Source organism: Pteronotus mesoamericanus, unplaced genomic scaffold (assembly GCF_021234165.1).
Source record: "Pteronotus mesoamericanus isolate MK-2021 breed Mesoamerican mustached bat unplaced genomic scaffold, CSHL_Meso_final contig_74, whole genome shotgun sequence".
Lineage (NCBI taxonomy): Eukaryota > Metazoa > Chordata > Mammalia > Chiroptera > Mormoopidae > Pteronotus > Pteronotus mesoamericanus.
This window is the reverse complement of record NW_026555247.1, coordinates 1,373,016-1,385,908: the sequence shown is the minus strand read 5'-3', so window position 1 is coordinate 1,385,908 and position 12,893 is coordinate 1,373,016. Positions and strand designations below refer to the sequence as shown.

At 37.6% G+C, this 12,893-nt stretch overlaps 1 protein-coding gene across 2 annotated transcripts in view; it reads right to left on the bottom strand.

Moving 5' to 3' along the window:
* Positions 1 to 12,893, bottom strand: part of MYOM1 (myomesin 1) — a 138,431-nt gene that overhangs the window by 77,013 nt on the left and 48,525 nt on the right. For both annotated transcript variants that reach the window (XM_054583405.1, XM_054583406.1), the window contains exons 9-12: positions 12,163 to 12,327; positions 9,420 to 9,581; positions 3,398 to 3,539; positions 424 to 623 (exon numbers count right to left, since the gene is read on the bottom strand). In XM_054583405.1, the coding sequence (XP_054439380.1) occupies positions 424 to 623; positions 3,398 to 3,539; positions 9,420 to 9,581; positions 12,163 to 12,327 (669 nt within the window). The remainder of the gene's footprint in view (positions 1 to 423; positions 624 to 3,397; positions 3,540 to 9,419; positions 9,582 to 12,162; positions 12,328 to 12,893) is intronic.

Genomic DNA, 12,893 nt, shown 5'->3' with positions numbered 1-12,893 from the left:
ACTCACTGTATTGTGACAGTAATACTCTAAATTCAAACTTAAGAAACTTATCTTACAGTTTAAAAAACTGAACCAGAAAGAAAAGTATAATTTGGAATGTGCTAATAAAATGGATAAAAATGTTCTCTAGGTTCTTGGTTTTCATATTTCATTTCAAACACAATGCCTGGACTCAGTTTTAAAAAGCAAAGCTGTTTGAATCAAATAGAAATAAAATAAAATAAAGCCCTTAGTAAATAGACAAGTCAAAAAACAAATACTTCTTTTGTTCTCATTTTTCCCCCCCTAGGATTTTTCTGATCAATAGAGGATTTCTTATTCTCTTCTCCCTCTAGTGGAAGGGGGAGGAATAACTTTGCAATGAGATTTAGTGTAGTTACATAAAAATGGTTCAGGAAGATGCTGGAAAATGAAAATGCTTACTTTTAAGTCTAGCTTTCTCAGCTGGATCCAGAGCAGCCACAGGCTCAGAAGCACGAGATGGTAGACCTATTCCAGTTTTATTTACAGCTCGAACTCGGAATATATAAGAACGGCCTTCTATCAATCCAGTAACTGGGAAACGAGCAAACTTCACAGGTGTGTCATTGCATTGAGACCAGCTATCTGTGCCCACTTCGCATCTAAGGGAAAGAGAGTGATCAATAAGAGTATTTTAAAAAGTATGGCTAAATTAATAGTTCCAAAACTGTAAACCCACCCAATTGCTTTGGATTTTTCTACGGAATATCTAGGTCAAGCACGGCTCAACAGTTCTGTAACTGCCGGTACTCAGTTCCACTCAGTTGTAATGTGTCTTCTTTTAGAAGCTCAGCTTCTTCTTGAACATGTATATGTCTTTTGACCTTACTAAAAGCACACAATTAAGCAGCCTCGTGTGCTAAGCACAAGAGTTTTGTGGGGGAAAACAGAAGCAGGCGGGTATGTACAATCTTCATATTGAAGAGACTAAAGGGGAAGATTGCTCAAATGTCCACCTGGCTGATGTCATCAGTTTCACCATTAGTAGCTTCTTTTGGCATTTTCTTTTTAAAATTGAGCTGTTGTTGAGCAAGCTAAGACATTAAAAGGTATTTATCTGTACTGTGGTGTAGAGAGAGCTCACTTGACAGTCACTGACTGCTTTGTGGATGGGAGAGTGAGGAGGGTATTGTAATGCATTTGTTTCTTATCCTGTGAGACTGATGAGATGCAGCGAAATTCCCAGGCCTGGCTGGGGACGTTTAAGCACCTGAAATCTTAGATGTCTAATTATCTAAGATAATTTAGATATTATCTTAAATATTATCTTTAGATATAATCTTATAATTTAGATATTTATATATTGGGTGCTTTTTCAGCAATTGATGCCTGGGGATAGAGTGGCCACATCCCAGGAGACAAAGATGAGGGTTCCTATCACGTTAGTAGCCTAATCAACAGGGCTTTAGAGGCTCAATGTGAGATTGAAGTATACAGTATCAGGATTAAGTAACATCATTTTTTGAGTAGAGTACTGCACTTTTAGTTTATATCACTTCCCCAAAACAACTCTGTCCTACACATATAATTCCCAAATGATTCTCATGAGGGAAGAGGTTGCCAATGCAGTGCAAAGGTCATTGAAGTGTATGTGTGGGGTTATCTTTATTTCTTTACCATCATCCTTCCATTCTCTGAGATAAATATTTTCCTCAACTTCATGTAAAGTGCTATCAAATATGGCTTCCATCCTTGCTTTCCATCCATTTTCCCCGAACTCTTCCCTTGTAGAAATCATAGAGCTGCTATAAATGGGGTGTGGGGGGCTAGGGCGATTCTTCAAACTGCCGCGTCTCCTCTCTGTGTGCAGATACTGTCATGGCGGCCCAATGATCCTACAGCATGCTTCCTAACCCCCATGCGGGCAGAAGAAAAGGTGGAGAGCAACTGCTCTGGAGCCACCTGCAGCATGGCGAAGCGGAAAGAACACAAACTTACAGCCAGGCTGCTCTTTGAATTCTAGTTCTGCTAGAATTACTCTGTGTAACTATGTGTTTCCTCATTAGCATGTGGCCTTGGGGCAGCTACTCAATTCCTACTTGTAATAATGGTACCTACCTTTCAAAGGATGGTTATGGGTTAGTGGTCAATATATGAGAAGTGTTTTAGAACAGTGCTGTTCACATGGCAAATGATTAATAAATATTAGTCATAATATGGTTATTTTTATTTTGACTAAGTCAAGAGGAAAACAAAGTGTACTCATTGTTCCTTGTCTTTGACTGATCAAGGTTGCAAATTCTTTAGAAACTTGTGAGAGACAATAAGGCAGAAGTTGTAAGGAAGAAAAAGAGCTTATCTAAAACTTTACAGTTCATCGTTACTAAAATATAAAATGTAGAAGCATTTAGCATACAATTAAATAGTACATAATTTATTATAAATATTTTTCTAGGTGGTATTGAGCCCAATAATGTATCTATGTACTGCTATACATATTAGGTTTAATATATACCTTAGTACAATGCCATTGTACCATAGTAGCCAAATTCCTATAATCAGATTTTATTACTCAAAAAATAGAAAGGATTGGAGCAACTACTTGAATAGAAACTAAGTCAGACAATGATATATTTAGGTTGATAATATAAAATTTTTGTCTACATTGTCTAAAGTCAGTGGATAATTAATGTGTAAGATGCCATTATCATAAATTGTAGAGTCTCTAAGTTCTGGAGAATGTGAACAGTAAGAATTAGTAGATAGGACTTTATTTAGTACTGTTGATACTGATATTTGTTTTCTTTTTCTAACTTGAAATCACTTCCTGAAATGTAAATAAAATTTTGTTTATATTTGTAAAGTATTGTTATTTTTTTAATCATGACCCAAGGACATGTTTATTGACTTGAGAGAAAGAAACATTGATGTGAGAGAGAAATGTTGATTGGTTGCCTCCTGTATATGCCCAAACAGGGGGTCAAACCCGTAGTTTGGTGTGTGGGATGATGCTTCAACCAAATGAGCATCCTGGCCAGGGCTAAAGTATTATTCTTTACATAATATTCTTAAATTGCTGATGTACTAGGAATATGGACATTAAATACATTTAATACCAGTTATTTCCAAAGTGGCCTCTATTAGGTCTAGAAATTCTTAGTTCTCTTGCCAAATTAGTGACTTGTGCTGGTTGTCAAATTCAAAGATTTTCTTTGGAATTTAGGTATATCTATATTTGTCTATATCCACATATACATATACACATATGTGTGTGTGTGTGTGTGTGTGGGGGAGAGAGAGAGAGAGAGAGAGAGAGAGAGAGAGAGAAGGGGGAAGAGACCAGAAAAGAAAATGTTTCATATAGAAATGGTAGGAGAAATCAAGCATGCATCTCTACAGCCACATCACTCCAACTGAAGTTAGACTAAATACTAACTTATCAATAAAATATCCCAAAATAGGACTCCCTCCATCCACAGCTGGCTGTTTCCAAGAGATGATGATATAATCTTTGTTGGCATCCAAGGAAACGACATCCAAGGGAGAGGCAGGGGCTCCTTCAATCTCTGCATCAGCATCTGTGGAGATATGGAAGGATCCCATCAGCCCTCTCAGACGTGCCTGTCAGCCCCCAAACTGGGTTCTTAATGCGCACATTTCTTAGCCCATCACCACAGTGGCTACATCTTTGGCTCCAGCAGAGCAAGCTTCAGTCTCGCAATTTGCTTACCCGCATAACAATGTGTGCTTTTCACCATCAGTACAAAGAACATTATGTTAGAAAGGGCTCTGAAAAGAACCCATGACCTTTGCCTCATGGCCCTTGCTTGCCCAAATGTTCTAAAAGAAAATAAATATGTAGCTGTTGAGGACTGTTATCAGAAAAGTCTAAAGTAAGTTGTGCCAGAAAGTCTGTTCTTAAGATATTTATTGTGTAATGTTACTCAGAAACTATGAATGTCTCCGAAGGGGAACAAATAGCCCCTTCTGTCACCTTCTGCATGCATCCCCAAAGAATAAGAACATGAAGCTTTGCTCATCCCTACACAGGGCACTACCATTTTGGAAGAGAAAAGAAAACATTCATTTAAATCAAATGTTTGTTTCCACACTGAAGATGCTTGTGAAAGGAACTCTGATGCAATACCCACATCTGAGCTTGGCTTATCTGACTTTAGTAAAAGTCCAGGATTATACAAGAAACAGAAGACAGTGAGTATTTATGAAACAGGATCCTGTGACAGTGGGGTTCCCTCAGCAGTGTGCCGCAGGCACAGCTAAATTGGTGAATCAGTGATGTTTTCAGGAGAGCAAAGAGAATGAAAATAATCAGTCCCTTTTAAAGAGAGAATGATTAAGATAGGAGGCAGAATCTCTGAGGGAGGGAGTTCACATTTGCCAATTTCTTGTGGCATCTGGTCAACCCTTTCATAACTGGAACTAGTAGGAGAGGAGGCTGAGACATGTAGGAGCCACTTACCCAAGGGAAACCACTGTTGCTGACTGAATAAACACTTTCTTTTTCTATCAGCTACACTTATGTAAGTCTTATGGGTTACTAAAGCATGTGATAACACGACAGAAATATTTGTCTGTTTTTGAACTTAACAGGTTCACATTACCTGTGAGTAGCTCAAGTCACTTTGGTTTTGAACATTCTGTTTCTTACCCCATGAAACCTGCAGGAAAGTGTCTTTAGGTAAATGTCTCCTGCATAATTGCTATAGGACAACGTAACTAACTGGTGCCTAAAACTTCATGCAGAATGCCTGCATGCCACACAACAGGGAGCGAGCATTTTGGTGGGGAGAAGCATCTTTTCTTCCAGGCTCTGAGAGCACTGGATGAGGGAGAGGGCCTGTTGGCAGTGAAAGCAGGGCAGGGGAGAAATAAAGGGAGATGTGCTGAGGTTAGCAGGGGTCAGGTGCTGCTGGAGAGCTGTTCAACTGCTAGGGGGACAGCTGACAGCCTCGAGCCATGTCCTCTTCCTAAAGGCTCACAGCATAAACAACCAGCAACCCCCAAGTTGATAGAGCAGAATTTAGGTCACTGAACACCCATTGTATTTAACAGCTGGGCAGCTGTGGGTATTTAGGGAGCCATTTTTCAGCATTTCTATAAAATTACTTATAGTATTCCATTCATGGGACCGGCTTGATAATCTTTCAAAAACAGCTTCTGTTTAGCAGCTGCTGGAAGCCAAATCCAAATACTGTGTTATGTTACTTCACACTTGTGCTCTTGGCTCCCAGCAGCTGCTATGGAAGATCTGGCCCACAGCACCCAGTCAGTCGACGTCAATCCTTTCCTTAGCCTCTGCCCTTCTGTCTCCCAACCCTCCAAAGAGCCAAACTTTTTGTAGGTTTGATTAATTAGGTCAAAGATTATCCTGCTACTCCTTGTATTTTGACCTCTGACACTGGCTGTTAATAACTTTTTTCAAAATGTAAGTAATTCTAATGTTTATTTGTATTATAAAAGTACTTCATGCTTGTAAAATATATGATAATCAAGAAATACATGAAAATCTCTTTTAAATTTCATAACTCAGAGGTTACTACTACTAAGATATTGGCCTATATTTTTCTAGATTTTTTTCTATATTTATAACTCAAAAGTGATTACTTTTGAAGTAAGAATGGAATGGGACTATACAGTTTCATGTAAGCAGATTTTTCTTGATATTTTTCTATGTCAATAAATATTATTATGGATCATTAGTTTTCATAGCTGTGTGGTATTCCATTATTTATATGGAGCCATTGATTATACTTTATTTTACAACTCCCATTGGTGAATATCTAGATTTCTTCCAGTTGTTTCCCAATACAAATGTTGTTTTTCAGCTTTGTCCACTTAAGTTCCTAGAACTAGAATTATTGAAAATGTGCCTGCAATACATAGTGGCAAAACACTCTGAGAAAAGTTGAACAATAGGAATGCTGGTCCCTCCATTGCTTTACCTTGGAGAATTTTTAAAATCTTTTAAATCTTTTCAGTATGATCTATTAACATATTATATTATTTTAATTTAAATTACTCTGATTACTCATGAACACTTTTTCATATATTTATTTGTCATTTGTAGTTCTTTTTTTCATGACATTTCTATCCCAACTTCATCATGTCATTCTCTTCCTCCCACACCCTCTCTCTGGGAGATGGTAAGGAAAGAATACAGGGGTGGGGCAAACTAGGTTTACAGTTGTTCAGATGGAAAATAATATAATAATTAATAAGTAATATAAGAATAACCTCTGTTTCGTGAATTCACAACTGTAAACCTACTTTTGCTCACCCCACATATAAAAGTCCAGAAGACTATGTAATAAAATGGTAACACTAGATATCTCTGGATGGTAAACTTATGGATGGCTTTTCTTTTCTTTTTTGCTTATTTATATTATCTTTTTGTTTCACAAAAAACACATTATCTATGTATTTAATAAAATCCTGGACATATGAGTACAGCTTTGGAATGTGTTTGTGCAGACATATGGTGCTTTATATACAGATCACTCTGGTTCAGAAGTTATTTTTTAAGCAGCAAAAATACCAGAGGTCTAAAAAATGCATTGAAATAAACTCACACAGCTCAATGCAAAATTTTAAAAGACACATAAAATGTCATTTAAAACACATTGGGAGTTTCTAACAGGGTTAAACATAAATTTAACTCATGACCAGGAATTCCACTTATAAGTACCTATTTACCCAAGAGAAATGAAAACCTAGATCCATGAATATGAATGCAAATGTTCATAGCAGCATTATTCATAATAGCCAAAGAGTGGAAACCATCCATTAGCTGGTGAATGGATAGACAAAATGAGGTATATCCATTTCATGCAATACTAGTCAATAATAAAAAGGAACAAACTTCTAATATAATGAACCTCCAAATATATGCTGAAGGAAAGAAGACAGATGTAAAAGATCACATGTTATATCCAGAAGTGTGCAGAAAAGACCAATCACATATTATATCCAGATATATCCAGAAAAGACCAATCTATAGAGAAAGAAAGCAGATTAGTGGCTGCCTAGGTGCCAAACCAGGGATGGGCAAAAGAAATGGGGAAGGGGAAAGGGAAATCTCTTCAGTGATAGTAATGTTCTAAAGCCGGACTATGGATGATGGTTGTACAACTCCACAAATATTCTAAAAAGCATTGTCCACTCAACATGGCTAAATCTTATAGTATGTGAATTATATCTCAATAAAGATTTTTTAAATCTAAAATACATAGTTTAAAATAAACAATATGGGAAATCTTTTTCTAAAAGCTGTTAAATTCCCAATGCAATTGCTGAAATTGTCTTTTCAATTTTGTCTTTCCCATTCACCTTTTCAATTCCCTCATATCAACATTTGATAAATTTTATAATCTTCCATTTCCTTGTTTAATGGATTTTAAAAAGGTTGCAGTATAAATGTGAATTTTAATCCCTTCCCTCTGTCTGCAGTTAGTTATCTGAAGTCTCGCCTAAACCTGACAGAGCGCCACAATTCTGAGTGTGGGCACTGAGAAATGTTGTTGAGGAAACTGGACTATGTCAGAGTGCCCAAAAAGTCTGCAAAGAAATCACCACGGCATAATAACTAAATATTTTGGAATCACCAAGGATACTCTCTGGTTCAGGTAAGATAATTGAAAACAGAGGCAAAAACTTTGCTTATTCAGTTCTCATTTAGTGTGGTTTACCCAGATGGTGTGGCTAAAGAAACTTGATAATTTCCAATGTGTCTGTTTTCACTGCAATTACTCAGAAGGCTAGCTAGCTTCTTTCTCCCCTCTGGCGATACCTAATTTTTCCCATATTGCTTTCATGTAGGAGAAAATCTAACACATTTTTCATTTGATACAGATATTCATGCATGTTTGTCAGTTGCTAGTCAGTGGCAGAATTCAATGGTCATTTATTCTTGTTCGGTCCTGGTGTTTATAGGCTGATTGCTAACTGTTCTCAGTGTCCATTCTTCCTGCTTCCTTGTAGTACTTGAACTACTGAGTTTTAGCAGGGAACATGGCTGCCCAAACAGAGACTAGATCCCTTAACTTCCGTCACTGTGAGATGTGTACGTGTGGCTAAGTGTTTACATGCAGAAGTGATGTGTGCATCTCTGCATCTCACCCCCCCATTTCCTTCCTCTCTCCTTTCCACAGTCCATAGTGGGAACATGGGACAGCACCACAGGGAGCAATGTAGATGGGATCTGAGACTCTGAATAACCACATTGAACATAACCATCTATCTGGACCACTCCCCTTGCTTAGCAAGTCTAAAAAATTAGCAAGTCTACCTGTTCTGTTTATATATTTATTTTCTGTCTATAAAGATTTTTCGACTTCTAACAAACCTTTCTGGGTGGAAAGAGATTGCCCCCTCCCCCACCCCCACTCCCTCCACTACAGCCAGTTCTTTGAGACAGCAAAGGGCTCAGCTTGGCATATCTTTGATATGCAAACTAACACATTGAGAGCCCTATCTCCATGGACCCTACAGGGAAATATTCTTGCAGCTTAATCATCCCAGGGCCAGGTACCAGACAACTAGGCACCACCATAGTTTAGAGTTCACCAAAATTATTCACACTAGTCAATCCTAAACTGCTTTGCTCTGCCTTGCCTTCCCCGCAGAAACTGCTATAAAGGCCATGGTCTAGGCTCTCCCCTAATTCCTGCCCATTTTGCCCTGAACCGACCAATGCTGTGCTTGCCCATATGGCCCTGCATGGCAGGCTGCCCCTCGTCTCCAAAGGGTTTGTGAGTATAAAACAGCCTGTTTTCCTGAGTCTCTCTTCTGACTCCTGTTGTGGTCACACCTGGCTGATCATCACATCAAAGAGCACAGAACACTGCCCTTGTAGCCTGGAGGTGTTAATGGTCTTCCCAGTATGTTAGGACTTCATGTTAGAAATAACATTTGCATTTGTGCATATTTGATCCGTTCAAGACACTGATGAAAAAAGACTCTTGAAAAATCAATGATATAGTTTGTCTTACGAATTAAGTTTTAGCACTTTGTTTCCTAGTTCATTAAAGCTAAATCTATAAAAAAGCTCTGAAATTAAATAATAAACTTGCTCCCCAAAATAGATATTAAAGAGAAAGTTCCCAAATAACACATCATTTTTTTTGTTGCAACTTCCATAAACTAAGACAGCTTTTCATAAAGTATTTAACATCTCTATTCAAATTGCATTGTTGGCTCATTGAAGATGAGAAATGTGCTGCCATTAATGACAGTAACACAATTTTCAAACTAGTTACTTCTGGGTTGGTGCCTTCAGTGTTGTTCATTTTTTTACATCAGGTCTGGAAGTTAATAAACCTATGCCATGTAATCTGCAAGAATTTTCCATGGCCTTTTTATCATCACAGAAAACATGTTTGAACAGATGGATTTAGTCTCATTTAATATTCTTGGGTGTTCTACTTTCCGTTAGTTCTTACCTCGAACAAAGACGTAAGCACTATATTGTTCATAATATTCTCCCATTCGTACACGGATTGTGTACAGGCCTTCATCTTCTTTATTGAGATGAGAAAATGTCAGTGTTGCCCGGTCTCCGCTCCAGTGTGTTTCCACCCATTTTGATGAAGAAATAGGTGCTCCTGGGGTGGAGGTGGGGAGGAGAAGTCAGCAAATTAACTGATTTTTTCCTCTATTACTCCCTTCTTCTCGCGCCTTCATTTCTCTCTTTCTCACTCCCTCTTCCCCATCCCCTACCTCTCTCTCTCTATTCCTCTCCTATATTGAAAACTATTTGACTACTAGAGGAAGTCTCCAGGGCTCTGAGCCATCCTGCCATATTTATGTTAGTAAAAATACTAGACCAGAAGTGAGGGGACTGGTGCCAGATACACAATCTGCAGTGCAAAATGAAATTGCGAGGTCCCTTGTTCAAAAAGCAGAGGAAAAAGCACATTGAAAAGTACTAAAGTATTAAGCTTTTTCCTCTAAAAATAATTTATTACTTATAAAATGTAAAAGGAATGATACAAGTTGCAGAAACTAATATTTTTGTGCCATGATTTTACAAAAATAATACTTTCTTATGTGATATTTTGATTAATAATAATTATTTCTGTCTTCCTTTTCTGCAAATTCAGTAATTAGACCATCAATTCATACCTTTAGCAGCTTCAATTTATTTATTTATTTATTAAAGATTTTCTTTACTTATTTTTAGAGAGAGGGGAAGAAGGGGAGAAAGAGAGGGAGAGAGACACTGATGTGTGAGAGATACATTGACTGGTTGCCCCTCGCATGCCCCCAACTGGGGCCTGGGCCTGCAACCCAGGCATGTGCCCTGACTGGGAATCGAACTGGCACTCAATCCACTGAGCCACAACAGCCAGGGCAGCAAATTCATTTTAAATGGATATAATTTAAAACAACATCAGTCACGCTTTGCAAATACAAGATCACAAAGAAGATTTGAAAATTTTTTACTTTGAGAAGGACCTTTCTGCTGATGCATCTATTAGTGCAGCTGTTACGAGTATTATACAGTCATAGTATTTACATAAATTTATATTAAGTAGTATTGTATAGCTGTGGTATTATAAAGTTAACATTGGGTTAACTTTCTAATAAACTATTTCAAAATATAAATTTTACTACTCTAGAGCTGATTATTCATTTTTTATAATGTCTTTTTAAAATTTTATTTTAGATTTTATTTATTTTTAGAGAGAGGAGAAGGGAGGGAGAAAGAGAGGGAGAGAAACATTGATGTGCGAAGATACATCCAAAGTTTGCCTCTTGCAGGCCCCCACTTAGGGGCCTGGCCCGCAACCCAGGAGAGCCCTGACTGGGAATTGAACCAGCGATTTTTCAGTTTGCAATCTGGTGCTCGATCCACTGAGCCACACCAGACAGGGCTGATTATTCTTAAAAAACAATTTTTCTAATGAGATTTAACACATACAAGTCAGTTTCATGTAAGTCTAAATTGAATTTTAAGTGCAAATTTACATTAATACATTTTAATGTTTTCTTTTACATGTCTTGTAATTTGTGAGGGTCATAGAAAATGAAAATGACTTCACGGTTGGTATATCATTCAAACACTTGTTTATGCATCCTATTACTATTCTGTCACTATCTCTTCAAGGAGGAGGAAAAATTAATTTAAAAATTATCTTCTTTGTTAGTAACTGCTTTATCCAAAGTTTCATATAAAAATATTATGCTTTTACATTGATTGTGACAATCTTTATACTTAATTTCTGCCCTGACTGGTGTGGCTCAGTTGGTTGGGTGTTGTTCTGCAAAGGGAAAGGTCACCAGTTCAATTCCTAGTCAGGGAATATGCCTAGGTTGCGTGGTTGGTACCCACTTGGGGCACTCATATCAACATTTCTCTCCCTCTCTTCCTCCCTCCCTTCCCTTCTCTCTGACAATAATTTTTTTTTTTACCTCAATTTCTGTTTCTAAGCCTGTAGGTAGTTGTTTTGCAATGTTGTCACAGCTTTCATAACCAGCGATTCTAAACTTTTTGAAGAATCCTACCAACTGCCATATGTGTTTTACTGCAATATCTACATACATGCATTTATTTTGTAATATTTTACTGGCAGAGATCACTGCCTGATTGCTGGCAGTTCCTGGCAGCACTCAGGCCAGGGATCCGCTCTCTGTGCAGACCCCACAAAGATAAGTTCTGGGGATTGCCTGGCAAGCTGGCCTCCCACTGATGGTTCCCATGCTGCCCCTCTCCTTCTCTGGGGACATGTCCACCATTGATACCGCCATGCTGGCTTCAGTCTGAGCCCAGATCTGGGCTCCAGCCATTGCCTTGGGACTCCACAGTGCCACAGACTGCCGCAGGTGCCCCCATGCACAACTGACATGCTCCATAAACTTCATTTATTTTGCCAAATAAAATTAACTTACAAAATGAATGTATATCCAAGTAACATAAGCAAAATCACTTTTTTTGGTAATCCTTTCCATATTTTACTTGGTGACAAATTATAATTTCCACAAATACACTATGAAAGTTCTGCTCCTTTATATGTATGTAAAAAACTTTTTAAACTTTCAATAGGTTATGCCCTCTAATGTTTAGTTTCTGCCAGTTCTGATAAACAGATCTGCAGTCTTACAGACGTTCATGATCTGGGGCCAAGCCCAGTCTGTGACCACCGTGAGTAAGGACCTAAGTGAGAATTCGTTATCAAGGCTCACCATTTCTGTGCCACTGGACCTCTGGCTGGAAATGCTTAATTTCAGGAGTGATAACTACACGGCAGCCTAGACTCAGCGTCTCACCCTCTCTCCCAAAAGACACATCAAACTTGTCATCAAAGTGGATCTCAAACTTGGATGCATAACCATAAGGGGTCACGGCAGCTGGGTACAACAAAAACAAATATAAGTAATTTATTTCTTCTCATCAAAGAGACATAAGCATTTTAATAAGCACTGGCAGAGAGCAGTTACAATAAATACTGGTCAAATGATTTATCTGGGCAAAAATTAAGTCTTATAAAAGAAGTACATAGCATATTCACATGTCATGAGAAATGGAAATTCTGAGTATGACAATTCTTGCTTCATTGGTCGGAAAAGCTTATCTTTAATTAATAGAATTTAAAGGTCAGGTTTAATGCCTTACATAAAATGTAAATTAATACCACATTTAGCTTAGACTTAAGTAGTTAGCAGAGATATATTCAATACATATGCGCTTTTTAATTTTAGATTCTGAGTTCATTTAAACTGCTGCTTATAATCTTGGAACAAATAACCATATCAATTATTCATAAAAATGAGTTTTCCAGTAAGTTGCTTTTGTTTCTTTCATAATCTAAATTAAAAAATATAAGAAATGTCAATGGAGAATACTAAAAGGTTTAAAATATTGTAACTTTAAATTTTTTTCTTAGAAATGTCTTATTTATAGATTATGTAAATGC